At 24.9% G+C, this 26119-nt stretch overlaps 1 protein-coding gene and 2 non-coding genes across 3 annotated transcripts; all 3 read right to left on the reverse strand.

Annotated features, from left to right (window-relative positions):
• Nucleotides 1-9711: 9711 nt before the first annotated feature.
• On the reverse strand, nucleotides 9712-9783 carry Trnad-guc (transfer RNA aspartic acid (anticodon GUC)). The gene has a single exon. It is a non-coding gene; the product is annotated as a tRNA-Asp (tRNA).
• An 8-nt stretch (nucleotides 9784-9791) lies between these two features.
• On the reverse strand, nucleotides 9792-9865 carry Trnai-aau (transfer RNA isoleucine (anticodon AAU)). The gene has a single exon. It is a non-coding gene; the product is annotated as a tRNA-Ile (tRNA).
• A 5811-nt stretch (nucleotides 9866-15676) lies between these two features.
• On the reverse strand, nucleotides 15677-20092 carry LOC145839409 (actin, cytoplasmic). The gene is made up of 7 exons (XM_082946981.1): nucleotides 19997-20092; nucleotides 19218-19471; nucleotides 18623-18935; nucleotides 18274-18401; nucleotides 17825-18008; nucleotides 16443-16582; nucleotides 15677-16179 (listed from the first exon to the last, which is right to left on the reverse strand). Exons 1-7 carry the CDS (start codon nucleotides 20037-20039, stop codon nucleotides 16114-16116), a joined length of 1128 nt encoding a protein of 375 aa, XP_082803107.1. The 5' UTR covers nucleotides 20040-20092; the 3' UTR covers nucleotides 15677-16113.
• Nucleotides 20093-26119: the final 6027 nt, after the last annotated feature.

The raw sequence follows: 26119 nt of genomic DNA on the forward strand, positions 1-26119 counted from the left end.
TAATTAATACTTGAAACATTGAATGGTTAACAAAAGAAAACATCTTAAAAATTGACTTAAAAGTGTAAAATAAGAATTATGAAAACAAATTTTATTAGTAATGTAAACTGTAAAAGTAAATTTGAAATTTTAAGTAGATATTTAAAGTAAATATCTGATTTAAAGCAGTTTCAATAATTAAGAATAAACTGTTTTATGTAAATTTACTGTTTATAAATGGAGATTAAACATTTTTTCTACGAAAAAGTATAACATTTTTGAATTTGAATATGAAACAAGCTATACTGGATAATCAATGTTAAGTTTATGTTAGCGTTTTTTTTATTTAAAAGTTCTTAGTAGACTATTTAACACAATTGTATTTTATTATTTCTAGTTAAAAAAGTTAAATGTTTACAAGTTATATATTTTTTTAATAGAACTAAATTATTTGGTTATCTTAATTTTAAGATTATTTTACGTTTTATTTTATCAGTATTTGGTGCTTAAAGTGTTTGTTATTAAAAGATGTAATGTATTGAGGTTGAAAAAGTAAAGAAACAATCTTAATTTGAAAGAACATAATCGCAGTGTTATAAATGTTAAAAGACTATTTTTCGTTATTTTTACTCATTATGACAAAAGTCGTTAAAAAAATACATAACTCTAGATATAATAGTGGTTGTAGTATTCTTAAAGTAAGAGTTTTTATAATTATTTATATATTATACTTTGTCTGAGCTTAAATCTAAAGTAACCACTAGAAACGTCAAAGTTAACAACTATAAAAAGTTTAATACTAAGCGTTTGTCAAAAATCATTTCTAATAATTTTTAGAACTAGAAACTGTTTTAACCATTTAATAAAATTTAGCAAAATTATTTTTTATAAATAAGGTTAATGTAAAACTATTTCTTTTATTTTTCTGTAATTTTATAATGATTATAATGAAGTATTCCTAATTTATATATTAAGTTTATAATTACTTTGAAGTTTTAAAAGCTAAAAGTATTTAAGTTAAAACATGATAAAAAAATATATTAAAATAAAACATTATGTTATTAGTTTTAGTATCTAGTAATATTTGAAAATAAAGAGACATAACTTTAATATTAATTTGTACCAAAAAAGTTTTATCAACAAATTAATTTAATATATGCAGCTATTTTTAATATTTAAACTATTATTTTTTGTCTTTTATTTACTTTTATTTTTATCTACAAAACATAGATGTTTTAATTATTTGATTATAAAAAAATTTTTACAGCTATTTCTTCATCTTTTATCAGATTTTTAGAGTTTAAAAAAACCTTTGGCTTAAATATATTTATGTTATTGTTCTTTTACTGTAAATTAAAACTGAGCGCAAGTTATCTATTACAACTATCTATTTAAAAAAAAAACTTTCCTCGATATGTATGATATATTTGTTCGTTCACGAAAATTTAGTTTATAATGTAATGTAAATGTGCCAAATTGAAGTAGTAAAAAATTTTAAAACTTTTTGTTTCTTCTTGTTTTTTAAATTTAAAGAATATGACACAATTTGTTTAAAAAGTAAAGTTCAAATTCACATTACTTTTATCATATTAGTTCAAAAGATATCTTATTTGAATTTTAGTTTAAAATCACTACTAAAAGTATTATTGATAATAATTGACTGGACAAAAAATTACACTATATTGATTATAAATTAAAGAAAATAAAACAGACTAAGTTTTGATAAGTTGATGAATAATCAAATATATTTTAGAATTATAGATAAGATAGCTCTATTTTTTTCATTACTATCTATATATTAACTAATTATGTTATTATTATGCTTGTTTATGAAGTTTTGAAGCTAAAATGGGTAACATTTTTTTTTAAAAACGAAATTATAAAATTAAAAATATTAAACTTATAAGTTTTCTTAGTAAAGTTAACTTAATTAGCAAACTTTTCTAAACAGACAATGTTTACTTCGATAAAATTAAAAATTACTTGTTTGACTTCAAAACGGTTCATTAAGTTTAATTGAATTTTAAGGAGATCTCTTTTTTTTTTGCAATTTTTTGATGATTTTAACATACCGTTAAGTAAACATATAAACAAAATTTAATACATAACAATGCCTTTTGTTTGTATTTTTTTAGAAAATGAACAGTACTTAACAAAGCTAATAGTTTTATTTATATTGCATATATTTAAAAGTTAAAAGTATGTATAAAATTATTGAAAAATTTGTATACTGAATACCTGTAACAGAAAAAAACATTTTTAACAAGTAAATATTATAAAAACTCAAAATATTCTAAACTAAAAAATGTTGAAATGTAAAGTGATCACCTTGTTTATTTTAATAGCCTTTAGAAATTTTATAATTAATCAATACAGACCTAAGCAGATATTTAAAAATGATTTAAAAGTATGAGACCTATTATTATTTAAATACACTAAAAAACTATGTTTATATACAACAGAAATTTTTTAAAATTATAAAGCATTTTAATTGTTTTTAAAGGTGATAGTTAAATAAAACCAGAAACATCAAATTAGTTGGTTTGTTTTTATGATTATATGAAATTAAATTATTTTTCTGCAAACCCACAGATCATTGTATAATGTTTTTGTAAAAATTAAAACATAAAATCTTTTAACCTCCTTGCGTGTATACAGACTCGGGTAGAGTTGAATTTATGGTCGATACAGTTATCGTTTAAGAAATATACAAGTTTTAACGTTTAATATACATTTTTTTAATAAACATTTTTAGTTTAATCCTAAATATATTTCTAATAATTATCAGTTGTTTTTTTTTTTGAAAACATAAAAGGAAAACTTTATCTTGAACGACGCTTCGTTCCTAAAAAAGCTCTTAATAATATTAGTTCCTTACCATCCGTTGTCTGCATAAGTGTGTAGAACTTAACAGCAAAGTTCAAAATAATAACTCACTATTTATTGCAAATCAATATTTGTTTATTAATTCACAATATTTAAACAATTTAGTTACTTTATCTATGATAGAAATTATTTAAACTTGTGCAAGTATTTTAATGTTATAGTACTTACATTTTTTATTAAACATTTGTAGTTTATATTAGAAAATAAAAAACTATATAATAGTTAATTATTTAAATCTAGTGAATTTATATTTTACTATTTGTATCAAATGACCTATCTATTATTATTTTAACAGTTTATTACTAAAAAAACAATATTTCACTCCAATATTTGCATATATGTGATCCTCAATTGTTGTAAACAAATCTGAAAATAATTTTGAACAAAAAAAATGGAAATAAAACTAAATTAAAAACAAAATATGGAAGTTATGGTTTAACAACAAAAAAAAAACTTAAAGATATTAAATTTGAATGAAAATTTAATTCTTTTGTTATGCTTCAAAGAATTTTGTTGGTAGTATAGACTAGTCAAATATATATATATATATATATATATATATAGGTTAAAATAGTAATAAAACATGACTAACATTGAAATTATTTTCCCTAAACATAGAAATATAATAATAAACACAACATTTGCAATTGATAATGTTATAAACAGAATGTTTAAATTTAAAGCTAAACATTTTTAACTTGGATTTATGACGTAAACATACTGTTGTTTAAATTAGTATAAAAATTGAATATGTTTTTGCAACAAATTTAGAAAATTTGTTAAATTGCCTTATCAGATAAAGTTTATGTAAATAAAAGTTTTAGTTTGGCATCATATTTAAAAGTAAAAAAAAAATAGGGGCGATATTACTCCTTACAATTACAAATACTTACTAGTTAACGGGTATAAGTTTAAGTTAAATATTAAATAACGTATATCAGTTTATCTTTATAAGTAGTTCTAAGAAATTATACTTTTTAGTAAAACTAAAATTAAACGGTTTTTCTAAACTATAATTAATAATTAATATAAGAAATATAATCTTCTGTACTACTAATAAGTATTTTGTTAAACATTCTTAATGCTATACAGGTCAATGAAAGAGTGTATTGCCATATATTTGTAATAATGAAAAGTACACAAAAGTCTTTCTCACAGCTGACATTAGTTTATGAAGTGTTAAAGCTTGTTGTTATATTAAAACTTCACTAAAGAAACGATGTGAATGTTTTACTTTAAACATTTTGTTACATAATGATATTTCAGATATAAAATATAAAATTATGTTTAAAGTTCTTATTTTGTATGTAGAAAACAGCTAAACGAAATTGATATGGGTGTTTCTACGTTTACTTTGTAATTTTCAAAGATTTGTTCAATATTGTTGAAATAAACAGAATTTTTTGTGACAACACTTTTTTTATATATCTTCTTGTTTTAAATTATTAAAAAATGAATTAAAGCCATTATTAACATAAACAAAATGTAATTTATACACATTATAAGTTGTTGTAAGTTTCAATAAATTTTTAAAACAACAACTTAAACATTTTTCTTGTTTAATAGAAAGCTTCATTAAAACCAGTGTTCTTTAAAAATTTTTATTAATGTTTTTGTACAAAATTGATATCCCGCTAATTAACTTTTGAAACTTTAAAATCTTGAGCAATTTAATTGCTGCAAAAAGTTTTACACTTTACAATGATAACTAAAAGTGTTTGCATTTAGAATTAGTTGTTTAAAGAAAACAACAAAATTAAAATAAATATTAACTTGATTTATAGATTGAATTAATTTCATTTTGAATTAGTAAAGAGTGTTTGTATAAAAGTACTTTATACTGAATAGTGATTTGTCTATTGAGTTAAATATTAAAGATTAAAATACAAATAAAATATTTTACGCATTTTGAAATTTTTATTTGCAAAAATTTTAATCTATGTTGTTTAAAATAAAAAGAAATAAATAGTTTTGTCATCTGTTATTAAAATTCAACATTTTTAACTTTAGTTACTAACTTAAAGTTTTAATATTTTAGCATTTCTATATTTAAAGATTGTATACTCAAATTATTTAGTATTAAGGTTACTTTACTAATAATATAATGTTGATTCATTTTAATGTATATTGTTTGTAAAGTTTTAGTCATTTATTATGACCTAAAGAAATTTGGACAAAAGAAAACGCTTCGGATATTGGTAAAGTTTCAGATAAGCGTTTTCTTAAATAGTTTTATAAGTAGCGAGCAATTGTGTGTGTTGAAAATATAGTAGATATTCTAGGACTTCTAAATAAAAGTTCACGATCGTATTTGGTTAAAGTTAAAATATCACTTCTTTCAGTAATTTATATTTAAACACATATGAAAAAATTAAATTGTTTTAATTATTTCAACAGTAATGAAAACCAACTGAGAATTTTGGACTACAAGTTTCAAAGAAGAACAAACTTTATTGTTGTAAATAGATAGATACCTCCTTAAATAGAAAGTTATACAAAAAGGTTTTTAAACGAAATTAAGGAATAGTTTAATTTTGTTTATAAATCTACGATTTATTTTTTACAAATTAAAACATTTTCTTGCGTTACAAAACTATCAAACTAGTCAGAAATGTTCTGTAAGATTTTTTTTTAAACTTGAATTCACAACTTAAGTTTGTAGCAGCATCAAAAAATGACATCAAAAAAAAAATAATTATATTATAGACTTGTTTTGTGAAAATATTCGAAAAATTAATTTTCTTCATTAATAATTTTTAATGGGTGCTTTTGTAGATAAACGGTTTACATATTATGATAATATATTTTTATTAATTACTATAAAAATACTTCTAATATCATATTTAATCTAATGCCAAACTTTAGAAATCGTATAATACATTAATTGAAGACAACTAAAAGATATTTTGTAGAGATTTTATTTGCAAAAAATCAAAAAAAAAGGACGCTTACATGTAAAACTATCTGATTATTTCTGTATAATAAGTTTAAAAGCTAAACAAAAGAAATAACACACTTATATCATAAATGTTCCTAGTTTTTAGTGTAATGTAGATTTTCTAACTATTATTAGCAAAATTCATTAAGTTTAAAAACAATGCATTTAGTCTCTTTAAAATATAAGTTCATTTACAAACTTAGAAGTAAGTAGCCTTTTTTAATTTTAAATAAATGTTGTATTTTTCAAGCTCATTAGTTTTTGGAGATTTAAATTCCTGAGTCATATTGTTACGGTTTTTAACGTTACTATCCTAACAAAAATTGTGTAAAAAATTATTATACTCCTCAGTTTAAAATGTGAGATTAATACTTATGCATAAGTACTTGATAAACTTATTTTTGGTTCTTGTGTTAAGTTTTGCAGAATATACTGCTTAAAACTATCCTAAAAAACTAAATTGAAATTATAAGACAGAAAACAATAAAAATAAATTAACTTTAAATATACTTAAATAAGAATAAGTTGTAAGTAAATAAAATAGATATATATTTCGTAAAAACAAATAATTTAAAATCAAAAACATTATACACTTTTCACTAGAAGTTTTTTTTTATTAAAATTTATTAAAAAAAGTCGTTTAATAGCTTTTTTGCCATATAATTGTAATAATTAAATCAAACAAAAGTCTTTTTCACAGCCGACATTAATTGATGAAGTGTTAAAGCTTGTTGTTATATTAAAACTTCAATAAAAAAAACGATGTAAATGTTTTATTTGAAACATTACATAATGATTTTGCAGATAAGAAAATATAGAATTATATTTAATGTTTTTATTTAATATATAGAAAGCAACTAAACGAAATTGATATGGGTATTTCTAGATTTAATTTCTTTTGTAAAAGAATTATTCAACATTGTTAAAATAAACAAATTTTTTTGTAACAACACTTTTCTTATACATCTTGTTGTTTTTAATTTTTTTAAATTGATTCAAAGCTATTATTAACATAAACAACATGTAATTTATATACATTAAAAGTTGTTGCAAGTTTAAATATATTTAAAACAAACAACTTAAACATATACTTCGTATAACAGAAGGCTTCAAAAAAAACAGCGTTCTTTAGAAAATTTTATTAATGTTTTTGTACAAAATTAGTTTTCAGTTCATTAACTTTCGAAACTTTAAAATCTTGAGTAGTTTAATTGCTGCAAATTGATTAATTGATTTATAGATTGAAAATATTTCATTTTTAATTAGTAAAGAGCGTTTGTATAAAAGTACTTTATACTAAATAGTGATTTGCCTATCAAGTTAAATATTAATTATTAAAATAGAAATAATCAAATAATAATAATTTAATTGCTGCAAAAAGTTTTAGATTTTACAATGATAACTAAAAGTGTTCGCTTTTAGAACTACTTGTTTAAAGAAAAATAAATTAAAAAAAAATATCAACTTGATTTATAGATTAAAATTTTTTCATTTTGAATTAGTTAAGAGTGTTTGTATAAAATTACTTTATTTTAAATAGTGATATGTTGATCGATCAAGTTAAATATTAAAGTTTAGAGTAGAAATTAAATAATTTGCGCATTTTTAAATATTTTTTTTCAAAATTTTAATCTAAGTTTTTAAAGAGTAAAAAGAAATAATTAGGTTTGTCATCTGTTACTAAAAATCAATATTTCAAACTTTGGTTACTAACTTAAAGTAATAGTATTTAAAAAACTGAGTATTTTTTAGAGGACAGTTCTTACACAAATCTAAATAAAATAAAAAAACAAGTATAAAAAAGTACTAAAATTCTAAATTAATCTAACAAACCTGATAAAGTAGGTCTAGGACGTGTGTAATTTTTTCACAGTACCACAGTATTTTTGTTCATTAGTAGATTACAGTAAGCTGTCATTTCGGTACGCACTTTATAGGTTTGTACTGCTGCTTGGATACGCACTTTCTAGCTAAAAAACGCTGTGTTCATTTTTTTTTTCGACTTATAAACTTTAAACCAAATCAAAAAGTAGTAATACTAAAGTATTAATTATTTATGATTGTATTTATAATTAACAATATTTTAGTGAATGAAAATAAATTAAACTTAAAAAACCATTAAAATAATTTAAATTGTATGTTATCACAAAATGTGTATCAAATTTATTATTTAAAACAAACATATTTACAGTTTACTCTTTTATTTGAAACAAACATATTTTACAGTTTATATAAATTAATTAAGTTAGCCTTTTAGTTTGCAAATAATCAAAACTGTAATAAATTTAAAAAACTTAACTATTGTAAATTATGAGACATTACTTTAAATGATATCTTTTCAGAATTTCGTTTAAATTTGAACTTAAAGTTTCTTTACATTTTAGAATCTTCATCTAAGATGTTTTTTTCGTAAATTATCTATAGTCACTTGAAAAATATAGTTATAAAATTTACTTAACATTATAAAAATACACTTAAGTAATAACAAAATGTGTTACCTGATAGTGTAAGGGTCCTAATGATGGTTTTGAAAACTCTCGTAGTTTACCATCAATTTTTAAATCTAAACTATGTGTCGGACGCATATACAAAAAATAATATAAGTACAATGTTATAATGTTGTTGAAAATAAACTATTTGTGATGCCTGGTGATGTCTAAGGTCTTTAGTTGGTTTAGTGTTAGTTAAAAGTTTCAAGTTCCAAACTCAGTAGTTAACATATTTACAATCAATATATACATATATAAAGATATTCAGCTCAATAAAACATTAAACAAAGCGTTGAAGTTTCACTAAATTAATGTTGTGGAGCACTTGTTAAAACAACCAGGTCAGTTTTTAGTGATAAAAACTTGAAAAATTCTAGTATATGTGTTGAATTGCTTTGTAGTTTAAACTAATATGGTTTGCTTAAAAAAATTTACTTTTTCCCATAAACTAAGTGTAATTAAGCTTTAGTATTTACCTTGAACGTTCACAAAGTAAATTAGTACTTACTAGCTTATAAACAATATACATTAATACTTTATTTACATTGTCGATAATATTTTGTTTAAAATTTAAGTAAATTAGTATAACAAATTTTTAATCAAAAGTAAAATTTTAAAATATTAACGCTTTATAACACCACAATCAAATTTTAAATTTGACTATATTCTAGCTGAATACAAAAGATGCCTAAGTTAAAGCAAAACTTTCTAATTTTAATTATACATATTAAGGTAAACTTTCATTTTTAAAAATTTTGCAAATAAGCAAAAACAAGTATGTAATTAACGTTTTTAAGTGGTTGTATAAGCTTTTTTTTTTGTTTATATATTTTCAGGGGTCGCCCAGGAATCAGATAATCATTCAGATTTGTGCATATTTACCTTAATCAACTACACTCTATAGAGCATTTCATATTTGTTTTCCTTAAAACAGTGTAAGTTGTTTTTATATTACTTGTGTACGAAACCACACCTTACCTCAATAACCAGTTTTTCAGTACAATAAGTATCAAAGTACATAAGTTTCAATTTATACAAAATCGATAGTGTTTAAAGTATAAAATTTTTAGTTTCGAGCAACTATAATTTTGTTTCAAAAGTGATTTAAATTAATAACTGACGTATTGTTATAAAAGAAATGCAACTGTTATAAACTATTCAAACTAAAATTTAAATACTTTCAAGTTTTTAATAACATTACGTTGTTAATTTAAAAAACAATTTTTATGCGTTTTAAAAAATTTATGAAAGTTTAAATAACATTTGTTAATTTATAAATAATGAAAAATAAATTTTCTTGTAACACTTAACTTTGTGAAAGGCTATAAAAATAAAACTAATGCTTATGTGTGTAAATCATACAGTTTCACTTAATTTTTTTTTTTTTTGTAATATACTATAACATTTTGAAAACAAAAACTCCCCGTCGGGGAATCGAACCCCGGTCGCCCGCGTGACAGGCGGGAATACTCACCACTATACTAACGAGGATAAATGAGTGGCCAGTACGGGGATCGAACCCGCGACATTCGCGTTATTAGCACGACGCTCTAACCAACTGAGCTAACCGGCCACACATTAGAGAGCAAAGAGTAGCCTTTATAAATGTATCTAATTGAAGTGATTTTAGCATTTTAGTTTGCAAGCTATATAGCTACTAAAATTAATTTGTTAGCTAGTATAGTCGAATTGATTCGAAAACGAAATGAAAAAGTGTTTATTACTTATTATTTTAATTTTATATTTGTTATTATATATATTTTTTTTTTACTTACTTGTTGATTGCCAGTTAAACACACTTAAAATTATATTTAATATATAAAGATAGATTTTAAAACTTTATAAAGTTTTCAAAACTGTTACCGAAAAATACAACTTTAGTTTTCCTAAAAATTTTCATAACATCAGAAATGTATATATTACTTAACCAGATATCGTTATTAGGAGAATAAATTAAATATACAAATTAAACAGTATAAAGTTGTTGTTTTGTTAACATATTAAGATTGTTTTTTTTTTGGTAAGAATTTTATAGGATTTCGTATAAATTATAAACCTAAATTTTGCATTTGTAAAACGTTAACTTAAATACAGTCGAGTTAAAACTAATAAGTATGGTCAAAATAAAATAAATAATAAGAACTATAAGTAAATTGAACCTCTTGTTACGAAAACTAATTTGTAGATAGTATAGGTATATAAAGCAATAACTACTAAAACAGTTTAAGCTATAACTTGTTTGTAACAATTGTATATTTTTTTTGTATGGTAAAAAACTATCAGTCTCAAATCATATTTTATTTTTTTAGTTCGACAAAATTACAACAAACTATAAATATAACTTCTATAAAAGTTTTTTTTTTTAATTAAGCTAGCTAATTTATTCAAGTTTTTTAAAGCGACATTATGTATTTTTTTGTTATTCTCAAAAAACTGCTAATAAACACTATTATTTTTCCGATATTATGCTAAACACATTGAAACTGCAGTAACCAAATCAAAAACCTTTTTTTTTATGTTTTAGAAACTAATATTTATATATATATATGTTTAAACATAACATACATATATATATATATGTGTATGTATAAGTAAAAAGAATATAATATTGTTTAGTAAACTAAATCACCTTCTACAGAGCCTACTTTAAAGAATTTCAAATATTTTACTAGAAATTTTTGAATTTAAAAAATCACAGTTCATTTGTTTCATAAAGCTAATTGATTTATTTCACAAGTTACACTTGAAAACAGAAACAATAATTTTTGAACTTGGCCTTAAAATAATGTACAGTGCAATACCACTCGGACTTTAATAGCTGGAGATTACAAGCAATAGCCTGTTTAAAAAAATTGTAATTATTTTTATTTTTGACTATTTGTAATAAGCTATTTAAAAGGCCTTTTAACTGTGCTTTGTGAAAGTCTAATTATTTCTTTTTTTTAATATACTTTTATAAATAAGTTTACTATGTGGTAGTTGCAACTTTATAATTGTTTTTTGTAAATACGAAGTATACTAGTAAAAACATAATATACTCTATATATATATATAAATACAATTAACTTATTTAAAGCTATTTAATAGAAAATATTAATTCCAATAAACTGAAGCCATAAATTTAATTAAATCATTTGTAAAGTAGAAAAAAGTAATTTTTAACATGTAAAATTGTTAACTATAAAAATATTTAGTTAATAAACATAAGAATCTAACTAGTTTCAAACGTATTTATTAATAAATTTATTTTACTAAATAAAAAAAAAAAACAGTTTTTTTAAACATCAAAAATCTTTACAAAACTTACACTTTTTTAATAGTTTAGTAAAAAAGTCAAAGCACTCTTTAAACTTTTGCTTATCTTAATATTTTAGCAACTATTGTTTAAAAACTTAAATTGTATATTCTAATATGCAAAACAGATTAGTAAAAAACTAAAACTTTGAACAAAATATAAAACTACATTTATTACATGAAAGTGATATTTTATATATACATACATATTACAATTTTGAAATAAACTTTATACAACAAAAAATTTTGTTATTATCTTCAAAGATGTCAACTATGTCTAATCAACAGATTTAACTAAGTTTAATTTGATCTGATTAAATCTGACAAACCATACTACTAAATTTTAGAAAAAGTTTAACGTTGTAAGTAATGGAATATATAACTTCAATCTAACGTTATCTTTTTTAATTTTGTACTATACGCGGGTTTGACTTGGATTTGCATTATTTAATATTGTATAAGTTCTGGTTTGATATTTGTATTTATTTATATAGGATAATCACTAAAAAATTATTCAAAAAAAACTTGTTAATTATGCTGCATTGTATTTCATAGTTCGAAGTAGAATTTTATAGCCGCGTCCTTTTTTAGTTTTTAAAATAGGTATCTTATTCTTTTTTACGGAAATAAAAAATATTATTTTTTTTTATTCTTTGTTATAAACTAAACTTAAAAAACATTATAAAATCGTAAGCTTACTTGCATTTAAAACTATCAAAAATAACATATAAATTTTCAAATAAAACTTTAATTAGTGTTACATAACTATTTTAGTTGATACTAAGTTAATCCAACCACCATGTTTTTTTTTTATTTACAATTTAAAACGTTCGTTTACGCTAATTTAACCTGTCCCGTGGTTCCAAATACCTAACATCTTACGATTTGTTACGAAATATGAATTACGAAAGAGTTTTTAGAACTGTAAGATTTAGAAATAGTTTTGTAATGTCTCATCAAACAGTAAAGTGAAAGTTGAGTTTTTAGATATAACTTGTAAGCATTCTTTGAAAAGATGAAAAATATTAAGATTTTTAAAGTTATTTTGTTGGTTTTAAATAATTTGGCTACTTAAGGTGTTTGCATTTACAGCTATGGTTCATAGTATTTTTCTATCATTAAATCGTTAATAATCTTTTAGTTGTAAAAGTATAAATAAAAAATGTTTAAATTTGTATACTGAATCTTATTAACATTAGTCTAAGCTTATTAAAATTACAAATACTGTGGATAAAAGTTAAAAGTTAACTAAACTTGAAGAAAAAATTTGAAAATCACTTAATTGTAAACTAAATAAGAATAAAATATAACTTTATTTTGGTAGTTTAAAAAGTCACAAATACTATCAAAAAAATTAGTTCTTTAAGTTGAAAAAAAAAAAATAATTATGTTTGTTAGAAATATATTTAAAAGATAAGCAGGCATTTTTTAAATGCCTTAACTTATTAAAAACAAATTAAGAGCCATTCAAAATAAAATTGTGGTTTTCTAAATCTTTTTTTAACGTTTTTTTTTAGTTAAATATCTGCTTAAAATAGACGCCACGGTTTAAACACGTCTTAAAACTTTCAAAAAAGCTCTTAAAATATTAATTATTGATGTCAGTCTTTCTATATTTATTTTAAACTGCATACTTTGTAATAAATTTAAAACTTAAAAAACTGCCAATATAAATCAAAACTCGTTTATAATTGAGTATAGTATAAATTTATAATATTTCAACTTTATTTACCTAAATAACATGACAGCTATAACAATAGTGTACATTGATCACTTTTATAAGTAGTTTTAAGAGATTTTTTATTGTCTTATTGATACTATATACACCATCTAAAACTTTAGAAAACTGCTACTTATCTCTTTAAATTTTACAAACGTTACTATTTATTTTAAAACGACCTCCTAATTTTCGTTTACATCTAACTATCTTGCACAAAAACTATTATTTTATCAATTTTAATGTAATCGTAAGCCTTAGCAACTAAAATGTCGTTTTTATCTCTGTTTACATACATTTAACATATAGATAATCTAGTAAATTTATATTTGTGTTCAGAAGAATGTTTTGATCAGTTAACCAAAACCTAGAAGCTTATTTATATTTGAAATACTATTACTTTAATCTCAAGTAAAATTTAAAGAATAATCAAAAGTTTAATTCAAATTTAAAATCGAAAATGTTTTAAATTCGACTTTTAAAATTATTCATTAAAACTTAGTTTAAAACTTATTTCATGAAAACTTATAAATTTTTTTACTCTTAAGAAAAAGTTAATATTGACATTGGCAAACAGAAAAAACTTAGATAAGAAATAGAATTTGTGGACAAAAAATATTTTAATCACAGTGTGAAAATTATTTTGCATAAACGACTAAACGTGATTTAAAACAAGTTGCAATCAGAAATTTACTAACTTCGCAAGTTTGGAATGTTTTTAAACAACAAATGCTGAAAATCCGAAACCGAAAACTCACAATCTGTTAGAAATCAGTCATAAATTTAAACTTATAAAAAACTTTTGATTGTAAGCCCGAACATTAAATTAAAAATTTAAATTTATTTCATAACTATTTTAAGCTTCTACAAAAAAACTTAATATTTAAATTTTCCACACCCAAAAAAGTTCAGCGATCTCACAAGTCAATTGTGACGTCACAAAACTTTCCCGAAAATTTCACCACGCACTTGTCACGTGATTGAAACGTTTTACAGCGCGCCAACGTATGACCAAATATGGAAGTAGAGCGGAAATTGTTGAAGCGTATCGACGTGATAATGTGCGAAACGACCAATTTAAAGAAGTGTTTGTTTATTTGTCAACTCGCGTTTGGTTGGCATTGTGCAGTTTGGGCAATATGAGTTCAACACATTGAAAAATACTTTTCCAAGTTAAACATAAAATTAAACTTTAAATAATGTTTAAGTGCCGTAACAAATAAAATTTATAAAATGTAATTTTTTTAGTATGTAGGTTTCTTTAGTAATCGTAAAAAAATAATCCTTCAGAAATACTTCTTATTGAACTTTTAATAACATTACAAAAACTCTATATCATTCTAATGATATTATAATCTGTAATACTAACTTTATATTACGCACATACTTTTTAGCCCACATTAAAGTCCATTTAGCAAAGCAATTTAATGCATTAAGTACTCATTTTTTTATTAATACGCACTTGTGTGGCAATCTAAGTGAAGTGGCACTTAATAATGACAAATAGGCTTTGCTTAATGCAAAATAAGCATATAATACAGCAAAATAGAAATTTTAAATGTTTCAAGTAAGAATATTAGATTTACTCTAACTAAACTGTTACAAGTTCTTTATGACCTAATAAAACATTTAAGAAAAAAAATGAGACCAATTTTATAGATAAACTTTAAAACGTACCCAATATTAAATCTTGTCTAAGTTATTTGTTTTCACAAAAGAGAAGCTAAACTAATTTAACCTTCAATGGAATACAATTATTCAATTACTTTCAACATGCTGACACGGTCGGCCTGTATAATCATTTTCATAGTTCAACATACTACTTTGTAATGATCAGTATATGTCAATTTACTGCCTTTTAATGATTACTATAAGTCAATTTAACGGCTTGTAATATTTTTCATATGCCAATTTAGTGGTTTATAATGATTGCTGTAACTCAATTTAGTTCTCAATATTGGCCAATGCAACATCTGTTGACAATATTATCATGTAATAAATTTTTTATCACTCGTTTAAAGGTTAGGTAATGCAAACAGCTGTTTAACAAGCACAGGTATCTACCGCCGATCTATTTTTATCACTTTTACTGCAGCTATCAGATGCTGTTTTTTTTATCATGTTTTTAGGCCGGCGTTTAATCTGTATGACTATTATTATTTTATGATAAGTGGTTTTATATACAGTTTTTATTGTTATTATCTTCTTATTTTATATTTGCTGAGACCAACAGTCACGCCTATTTTATTTTAATATATAAAATACATTTTTTTCATATAATTGTTTCAAATTTTCCAAATTTTTAACTACTTTGTAATTTTTATTTATTATTTTCCAATGTACTATTTTAAAATACACAACACAAATGTTTTTTTTTTAATTTATTTTCCGCGAACGGTCACGAAAATACAAAAGAACGAAAGAAGAATGTAGTTTAAAAAAAAGCAAAAAAGTTGCTGGAAAAGATCCTAAAGCCTTTACATACAAGTATTTAATAGCAGGGCATACGATTAAGTTGTTAGTCTCTTTAACATACAAGTTATCAAAATAAACAATAAATATGCACGACCCACTATATAACAAATGTACATTTTTTATTAATTTTAATTTATATATAACTTAAGGCTAGGAATGAAAAAGTTAAATTTGGTCTCTTTTCAGATGTTATTAAGAATCCTTTACAAAGTCCGACGATGGACTGGAAATAAATAAGCGCGCAGAATGTTGTGCGCTCCAAGCGCGTTGTGACTTTATGGAGCTGTGGAGAGCGTTTGATGTTGTTGCTCCATCCTTGTAGGGAACTTCCCTGTTTAGAAGCATTTCCTGTGGACGATGGATGGACCGGATTCATCGTATTCCTGCTTGCTGATCCACATCTGAAAGAAGAAATATGGTTAATTTAAATTTTAATAGTATTGTTTTTTTCTTTCAATATAAATTTAGTTGTTATAATATTACGTCATTGAGTAGTTTCATTCGCTCAGATTGTTACTAAAGTATTTATTAACCTAAGTTTAACATCAAAGGAAACAAAGATTAAACTTTAGGTGTAATAAGTTTTCGTTTAGACTAAAGAGGCATCGCAGACACACTTAAGTTTAATTTTTTACATTTTTGGTATTAAAATTGTTAAATTTACCTGTTGGAAGGTGGAGAGAGAAGCGAGGATGGATCCTCCAATCCATACGGAGTATTTCCTCTCTGGTGGAGCGATGATCTTGATCTTCATGGTTGGTGGAGCCAAGGCGGTGATCTCCTTTTGCATACGGTCGGCGATACCTGAGTTAATAACATTTTGAGATATGTGCAATGTATTACTTTATTATACAAAACAAAAGATCATTAATATAGGGCTGTCCTAAACTTAGGTTTAATGGTTTCAAACGTTTTACTTAACAGATAAGTACTTAGACTGGAATTTTCATCTGTTTACAACAAATATATACATATTAAACGTTGCCAAGAACATAGTTTACTTAATTTAAACCAAAAAAATCATTCAAATTATAAAAACAAGCTACAAAAATGTTATTACAACCGACAGGCCACGCTAAGCCACTGTTTTGGCAAGCAGAATAACAAAGCTGATCTTGTTTGCACAACAAACTTGTTTGTATTGATTTTAGGCGAGGTTTTTACGAGACAAGCTACCTGCTAAGCAACACTACAGTGTCTCATAAGAGATTTAACGTGGCACTAAACAGCAAAGCTTCCAATAAATATTTAATGAGAAAATTTCAACTGAAGTAAGTTTCACAAAATTATGACTTTTGACGATAATAAAGGTTGAACATTGGTTTTAGATTGAATAAAAACTTAATTTGAACAAACTTAATGTAGTTTTTGGTTTTTACAATGTTATAGTCACGTTCTTGTCTTTAATTTTTTATAGATTTAAAAATAGCAGGTGTGGTAAATTAAATAAGTAGCAATCTTTTTTTTAATAATCAGTATGTGGTCACGATTAAAAGCTTCTAATATCCCTAAGAGTAACTCAACAACTGTTTTAGCTACAACAGATTAGTATGTTTATGTCTCTGCAAAACTTTTAATAATGTTTGTTTTTAAATAATTTTGTTACAACCACTTAAGAGTAATATTGACAAAACTAGCTTCAAAGCAGAAATACTTAACAGATTAGATGCTGTCAGCATTTAAAAAATTGATGATGTGGCCAAAATGTATTGATTTGAACTTTCTTAATACATCTTAAGTCGGCAAAAGTCGCGTGTAGATTAAAAGTTTAAATTTAGCAAGATCAATACTTAAGCGGACTCTGCACATTGTTATTTGGCATTATTGAAAGTTACTTGGTGAAAGTATAAAGGTTACCTAAATGCTTAGTTAGCACATTAGTTGTAATAACATTAACTTTTATAAAAAAATGAGTTGATCACATACATTAGCAAATATGATATATTCTATATAAGCTATACTAAAATCATACATTAACACTCATTATATTTAAACATAGTGTCAGTTCCTCAACTACACACACATATATATATTATGACGTCATACCTGGGAACATGGTGGTTCCTCCTGAGAGGACGGTGTTGGCGTACAAGTCCTTCCTGATGTCGACATCGCACTTCATGATGGAGTTGTAAGTGGTCTCGTGGATTCCTGCGGCTTCCATTCCCAAGAATGATGGCTGGAAGAGAGCTTCTGGGCAACGGAATCTCTCGTTTCCGACGGTGATGACCTTTGAAGTAAAAATTCAAAATAAATTGACTGAGATTTAGATATATAGTGAGATAAGATTTTTAGGGTGGTGATCTGATCCTGAACATTGATAAAATGAACTTTTTTATTAAATGTTAAATAAAATATTAAAACTTTTATTGTGTAGAAAAAGTTGAGGTTTTTTCTTTTTTGAGAAAAACTATTAATTGAAATTAACTCAATTTTAGGAAAGTTATGATACAAATCAGTTAGAATCCAAAATATTAAGTATGACGTCACAATACCTGTCCGTCAGGGAGCTCGTAGCTCTTCTCCAAAGAGGAGGACGAAGCTGCGGTCTGCATTTCCTGCTCGAAGTCCAATGCGACGTAGCAGAGCTTCTCCTTGATGTCTCTGACGATTTCTCTTTCGGCTGTAATTTAATAATAAAATTATTTATATAGAAAAACAAGAACTTTGAATGTCTAAATCACAATATTTCTTTAAAAGTTTATTGAAAGCATAAATGACCAAAATTAAATTGTAAGCAAATATCTAAATAAATATGTATGTTTTCTTTTATAAAAAAATATTAGAGTTCTACAATGTTGGACTATTAAAACTTTTATGACATATGTACAATTTATAACAAACCAGTGGTGGTGAAAGAGTATCCTCTCTCGGTGAGGATCTTCATGAGGTAGTCGGTCAAGTCGCGTCCGGCGAGATCGAGACGGAGGATGGCGTGGGGGAGGGCGTATCCCTCGTAGATGGGGACGGTGTGGGAGACACCATCGCCGGAGTCGAACACGATACCGGTGGTACGTCCGGAAGCGTAGAGGGACAGGACGGCCTGGATGGCGACGTACATGGCTGGGGAGTTGAAGGTCTCGAACATGATCTGGGTCATCTTTTCCCTGTTGGCCTTGGGGTTGAGTGGGGCCTCAGTGAGAAGAACTGGGTGTTCCTGGTGAGAATTTAAAATTTAAAATCAGGTATGTAAATATAAAATAGTCCAAATAGCAGCTTTTAACTTGAATTGGTTGATTAATGTGATAAAAATATCAGCAACCTTTTAAAAACTGTTAAGGTACTTACCCAAGTATTCTAAAATGATACAGTCTTTTATAAATATCAATTTCAGAGTCAAATCTTAACAAACAATTCTTAAGCACGAGATTTAAAATAAAAGTTTGTTTATCTCTCAATATTTTTTAAATAAACACTTTTTACAATAACAACAATTAACCTCTGGGGCAACACGGAGTTCATTGTAGAAGGTGTGATGCCAGATCTTCTCCATATCGTCCCAGTTAGTGACAATACCGTGCTCAATGGGGTACTTCAGGGTGAGGATACCTCTCTTGGACTGGGCCTCGTCTCCGACGTACGAGTCCTTCTGTCCCATGCCGACCATGACACCCTGGTGCCTGGGGCGTCCGACGATTGAGGGGAAGACGGCCCTGGGGGCGTCGTCTCCGGCGAATCCGGCCTTGCACATGCCTGTGAGCGAATAAATGGTTAGTAACCAACTAGTTTTTTACTGTGAGAGGTTTTGCCAATTTCATAATTCAATTAAAACAAGAAGTAAAATATTTAAAAATTTGGAAAACAAAATTTAACAACCACTTTGTGTTTATGAGGGGAAAAAACAAAACATTATCAAATTTTGTTTATGCGGGGTACAATTAATAAGTTATTATTTATCTTTTTTGTGAGAAATAAATAGCAAGTAGACACTTTTTTTAATGTGAAAAACAAATACTTTAAAACTTTAAGTCATTTTCACAATGTTTAAGTTTTCATAAAGCATATAATTGTTAAACTTTTAATGTATATAAAATACCTTATATAATTCATCATCACTTAAACTTTTATTTCTCTTTTGTATCGATTGTCACTCTACAATTTCACTTTTATATAGTAAATTTTAATACTTTACTTTATGTTTATATGTTCTAGATATTATTATGCATTAGTATTTATAATTTCTGATAATATTTAAAAAATATACAATTTGTAACTTACCACTGCCATTATCTACTACGAGAGCTGCTACATCATCATCCATGTTAGTTTTTAGTGGGTTTTTGAGAGGGTAGAAAGAAAATTTATTCTAATTCTAAATAACAATTTAAAATTTAGTTGTTTTGAAATAACTTAATTTTCTAACTAAAATTTAGTCAATGCTTGACACTACTATCTTAAATTCACCTTTTACTTATTTTAAAACCTTATAGTAAAAGGTAAATATTTTATTATTTAAAACCTTTACGGTAGTAATAATAATAATAGTAATGAATAAGTAGTAAAGTTTAAAACGTATATATCTCTGTAACTCTGACATTGTATGAGTACTTCATGCTTATAAATTATAACTATACTAATACCATATATATGTATTTTCACTTCCTTATACATTGCCAACTCATATGTATATTCAACACCAGCTCATACCTAACTAACTTCCTCAAGTTTAGTTATGACCACTTCCTCATGAAAGGTCTGTTTATATATGCATAATATGATTTGCACAAGTTAATTCAAACAATAGAGCTCATAAGCTTAAGATAAGCTTTATTGTTTTTTATTGTATTGAATTGTAATCACTTAATCGCTAATTTTGAACAATTTGATAATATGATAAGCTCTCATTTAACTGATTACAATGGTTTACATAACTTATGATCTCTTTTTCACTGAGATTAAGATTATTTCAAATTACTTACCTAATTATCTTACTAGAAACAATGAAATTACATCTATAGATGAAATTAGCAACAATAAAGTTAAATGTATAATGTCTACAAGAAATTTCTATAAGCTTCTATTGCTTTCTATCACATTGTTTGAATTTTACAATAAAAATTTCATCACGGACAAATTAATATTATTTAATATATATAAAACGAATAATCAAATATTAAATTTGCTTTTTAATAAACTGAACTTCAAATCTAAAAATATACATGAAATAAAATATAAATATGTATATGGTGTTTATTTCTAAAACTATTCTTTTTTTCAAAAGAATATTATTTAAATAATTTTATTAGTGAATTAAAACTTAAACCATTGAATTTCAAATAACCTAGGTCAACTTTTGCATAGAATGTTTAAATAATGTGACCACAAACAAAAGCTATACTTAGTAGTTAATTAAATTACCTTCAATTCAATACTACTCTGTATATACACTTATACAAAGTTTCTACAAGCTAGTTCACAAAATCGAATAAGCTATATTCAAATACTTTCTTGAGCTACTATCTCATAAGCCATCAATCCAAACTAAAGTAACAATCAACCAAACCCTCACCACCACTACTCACAACGCCTACTAGTGACCAAACTCGACTTCCTTATAAGGCAACAGTGGCTGTTGAGAACGCCCGAAATCATCCATGTGGAAATAAATGAGCGCTCAGCGCGATATTCGATATGTTTGTTGCAAAAGCACTGACGAAATTTTGAAATTGAATATGATGAGTGAAAAATGATTATTTGTCTGAGCTGCTTAACTAAACTGTGAATATTTAAAATAAGACCTTATTAGTGAAACTTGAGTAAAAACTTGATACTCATGAGCTTCTTAAATGAGCTAAAAGCTTTCACAAGAATTTTCCAGAATTTTCGGTTGATTGATAATCTTTAAAAAACACTGATGCAACAAAAAGTTTACCTTTATGAGTGCTCAATCAATTGTGAATTGTTCTAAGTTTTTCTTTTGTGGAAAGTAAACTTTAAAAATTGTTTTTCCAGGACTTAAGTATAAAATTGAATTCAAAAAAATTAAGCTTCTCTTTTAGTATTTATATCTATATTTGGTAACTAGATTTTCCTACTGTTTATCTATTACGTGGCACTTTTGAATAGAAATGCACTGGTTTACCAGATTTACTCATGTATTTTTGTAGACAATCATTTGAAAACTAAACAATAAATTAAACAAATCTTATGTTCCGTACTTGACACGTATCTTACTCATAATGACAAATTTTATAGCCTGAAAACAAATCTCATGCTCAAATTATTGCCATGTCAACGGTTTAACACTTATTTATAGCAAAACAATAAATTTTGACCTTTATATAGTATAAATTGTTGACCACGTATAAATTTTATATGCCAGCTCATCATAAAATTTTAACAGCACCTAACCACTTTTTTCACACAAACCAATCTCGTGAGAACTGTATAACTTTGGCAAGCTACAACGCGGCAGAAGTTTCTAGAGAATTTTAAAACAGCCCACACAAACAGTTAGCAAAAATTTTCTATGTTGTATTTTAAAACCAATTAAACTAAGCGTGTTGGAAAGTTTAAAGTAAAAAGTATAATTGTGAAGTAACTTTTATACACATTTCTAAAACAGCCTACAGCTTAAGTGTTACACAGCTACAAATTTAACCTGATTTGGATTTAAACATTTAATGACTTCTTAACTTTCAGATAAGATACGCATTTGGTTTACTTATAAAACATTCCTTCTTGTTATAAATTTATGAAAGCATTATAAACTGCTTAATTTACTGCACATAAAAGCCTCTTTTCAGTTCTAGCTTATTGAACTTTACTAAAGCTGCACTTGTTCTAATCTAAAACTTAGCTAACATATTCTCATCAACTTAATCTCACATGTTTCAAACCATGTTGACCGGTTGAAAACTAAAAATACACTTCAAGCCTGAGCTAGCAGCTTTTATACGAAATTCTCATTAGCGCTCAGAGTGTTCAAAAATACTAGCCTACGTTGGGTGTTCCGGGTTGAGAAATATTTTTGTTTTTCGCCCATTTAAGCTATTTAAAAAAGTTTTTGTTCTAGATTTTTACACTGACAAACAGCTAAAACTTTAATCTACAAATCCTGAATATTTCATTAAAATCGAGCAAATTTAAATCGAGTTATGAGCTGTCAAAGTTGTAGCTCCCATGCAAAAATATTGAAATTTTATTGCTCATAGTAGCTCGCTTGCCTTATTTGGCATAGGAGCAAAAAAGAGAAAATTTCTCAACGTTTTTAGTGTGATGTCACTATTGTTTGCTGTCATCTGTGAGTAATTTTCAAACGTTTTTTATTTTGTGATTTCATACAAAATTTTGGTAAGAATAAATTTTATAAAATTTAGAATCTGTTGTCTAAAACTTTAAACTTATCCAACAATAGCTTAAAGTCTTAATATGCCTTCAATTTAATAAACTTTAAAACCACTAGTTTAATTTTTTATTCAAAACTTAACTGTTTTTACAAAGCTGTCATGTATCAGATAAAATTTAAGCCAACTTTTATCTCAACAAGTTTTATCTAAAGCTGCCTTTCCTTGCTAATATTTGACTAGTGACTTTTGCTTTTAGCATGACGAACAATTAGTTTGAACTGAAACTTTGTTTAACCTAGTTTAAATTTGGTTTAAAAAAATCCACAGTTAACTAGAATTTAACTTCAATATTTTAGTTTTACAGCATAAATTTCCAGTTCTGAGCTTGTTTTACTGAATTTAATAAGTTTTGTCACGGTTTTACTATTGAACCTGACTTTTACAAGCTTGTTACTTAAAAATTATTTTCAAGTATTCTATCAATACTTTTAACATAAAACTACCAGTATTGAAATTTAACTCTTTATTTCTTAGCCTTTTCTTCTGCTTCAAGAAATATATTCTAAAAAGTACAACCTCTTAGCTATTTAAACCAAGTTTTACAGCCAAAAGTTTGCCTTTCATAGATTTTTTTCCTTCGAAGCATTTCATACCTACAGCATAAGTAAACTTTTTACTGTTGTAACTTAGCTTGCTCTGGGGCCAGTATTTAACCAAAAAGCTTATTGGAAATAATTAGCTATTTAATTTGGTTTAAAACTGCCTAATTTTATAACTTCCTTGATAGCAAAATTAGAAGCAATTTTATAGCTTTAAAAGTAATTTGCTAAAGTGGTTTAACTGTTGATATCTAATTTTGTTGTGTTTAAAAGCTTAATTTATGCTATATTATTATCTAATTAAACAGTTTTAATAAAATTTAAAGTTGCTAATTTTGTGAAGCAAATTTAGTTCCAATGAAAAGCTAATTAAGTTCTATTAGATAGAACTATTGTGTAAAACCTAATAAAAATCTTATGATGCTTTTCTTGTAACTAAATTTTATCATTGTGACCAAATAAAAATAGTTCAATAAAGAAATTAAATAAAAAAATGTTGTCAAAGTACTAAAATATTTGAAGCAAAAGTTTTTTAAAGACTTTATTAACACCCATAAAATGCTTTTACTTAGCTTTAAACTAAGTTTAATGTAGTTTTTATAGTACTAAAAGACAACAATTTAAACACTTCAACCTCATAAAAACAAGCTATGTAAACATTTTTAAAGAAATTTAAGTATTTACAATTAATAAAGTTTTTACCATTAAACTGAAATGCTAATTATTCAAACAGTTTTAAGTTAAGCTTAAAATTTCTTTGCATTTTCTTTCAAAAATCAAAACTTTAAGGGAAAATTATTACAAAAAACAAAAACACTACACTTTTATTTTTTTCAAGTATCAGTTTCTGTTTCAAAAAAAATTTAAGCCCTTTAAATCAAGTTTGAGTCCAAAATATTTTACAAAAAAAACAGTTGTAAGAAAGTTCTAAACATTAGTGCTTGAAATTTAATTACACTTCACTTTTATACTTCAAATATTTAATACATCAACAAACATCAAAGAAAAAAAAACAAAGAATAAGTGAAATAGAGATTTGACAAAAACTTTTCTGTGTCAAGTTTTTGGACAAAAACCCTTGAAAAGATTTATTTCTTTATAACAGCACACACAAAACTTGGCATTACTTTTTTGTCAAATTTGAAAGCAAAAGAACAAACACTTTAAAAACTTTTTTCTTTATAGCCCTACAAAAAAAGACTTGATTTTGTTTGTTTTTATCTTTGTCCAAAAATAGAAGGTAACTGTTTAATGATTATTTTAAGTTTCATTTCAAACACTAAAATTAGATCATTGTTGTACGTTTGATGTTAATTATTTTCTTTTTTAAAGTGCCAAAACAACAAGAAAAAATCAATAAATACAAAGTCTTCAAAAACTTTTATTTTATAAAACAACACTAAAAAAGCTTTGGTTTTATTACACCATGTTAAATAACTAAGCATATTTTACAAGTATAGTTCAATTTTTTTATTTAAAGTTGTTTTTAGGAGTGGTACATATCTTGAATTTTTAAATATTTTATACTAAAAGTAGTATACAGTATCTATTTATTAATTTTGTTAAAATACCCAGTGTAATTTTAATACTATAAAAAGGTGTAGAAAAAATACATAAAATAAAAGAAAGTTGAACACAAAAATTTGTGGCTTAAGTTAGGTTTTAGTTCCATAAAATTTATGTAACTTCAAAATAAGCAAAACTGTAAATATCTACATAAAAGCTTATTAATGTGTGGTTTAGTTATAAAATAAAAACATAAAGTATTAGAGTATTTGTATTGTCTATTTAAAATTTACTGTTTTATAACTTGGTTTTATAACAATTAAATTGTTTTAAATATGGTAAAAATAAGTTTAATAACAAAAATGATTATATAGTATACAAATATTTTGGCGAAGTTATATAAGAAAGTATAACCGTGAAATATTTTAAAAGGGTTTGACCAGTTCAAATACCAAAGTTAATTAGAAACGTGCGTATCTATTTAAAACTCGACAAAAAAATCTCATTTATTAAAAAAACGTTGCATAATTTATTTCAAACGCACATTAAATTAAAAACATACCAGAAAAACGGAACTTTTATTTTTTTGAACATTTTATAAGGTATTCTATGAGAATTGAGAAAAAAATGTTAACATAAGCTAGCCAAAATTCATTACAAATTAACCCAAAAATTTTGTTGAACAAATTATAAGCCAGCTTAAAATTCCACAAGACTAGTATAGCCTGGTATAATTAAAAGCTTTAAATTTACTTCATAAATCGCCCAAAATAATATTCTTTTATTTTATATTGCATTATTACTTTTTAAATACTTCTATAGAGATTTCCTGTAAAAATTTGCAAAATCTCTGCAATATGAATTATGACGTAACAATCGTACAAGTAGAAAATTTGTCGAATAATTCGGTTTTCAGTTGTCTGGAATTGAGATTTAAGCAAGTCTTG

The sequence above is a fragment of the Thalia democratica genome, chromosome 6, assembly GCF_965202585.1.
Source record: "Thalia democratica chromosome 6, ktThaDemo2.hap1.1, whole genome shotgun sequence".
Lineage (NCBI taxonomy): Eukaryota > Metazoa > Chordata > Thaliacea > Salpida > Salpidae > Thalia > Thalia democratica.

What these genes read in the sequence shown, in the direction of transcription:
- LOC145839409 (XM_082946981.1), bottom strand. Translation starts at nt 20,039, where the DNA reads ATGGATGATGATGTAGCAGCTCTCGTAGTAGATAATGGCAGTG. An exon ending in AACTCCGTGTTGCCCCAGAG is followed by an intron (nt 18,936 to 19,217) that starts GTTAATTGTTGT and finishes AATTCTCACCAG; the next exon opens with GAACACCCAGTTCTTCTCAC. An exon ending in CTCTCTCCACCTTCCAACAG is followed by an intron (nt 16,180 to 16,442) that starts GTAAATTTAACA and finishes TTCTTCTTTCAG; the next exon opens with ATGTGGATCAGCAAGCAGGA.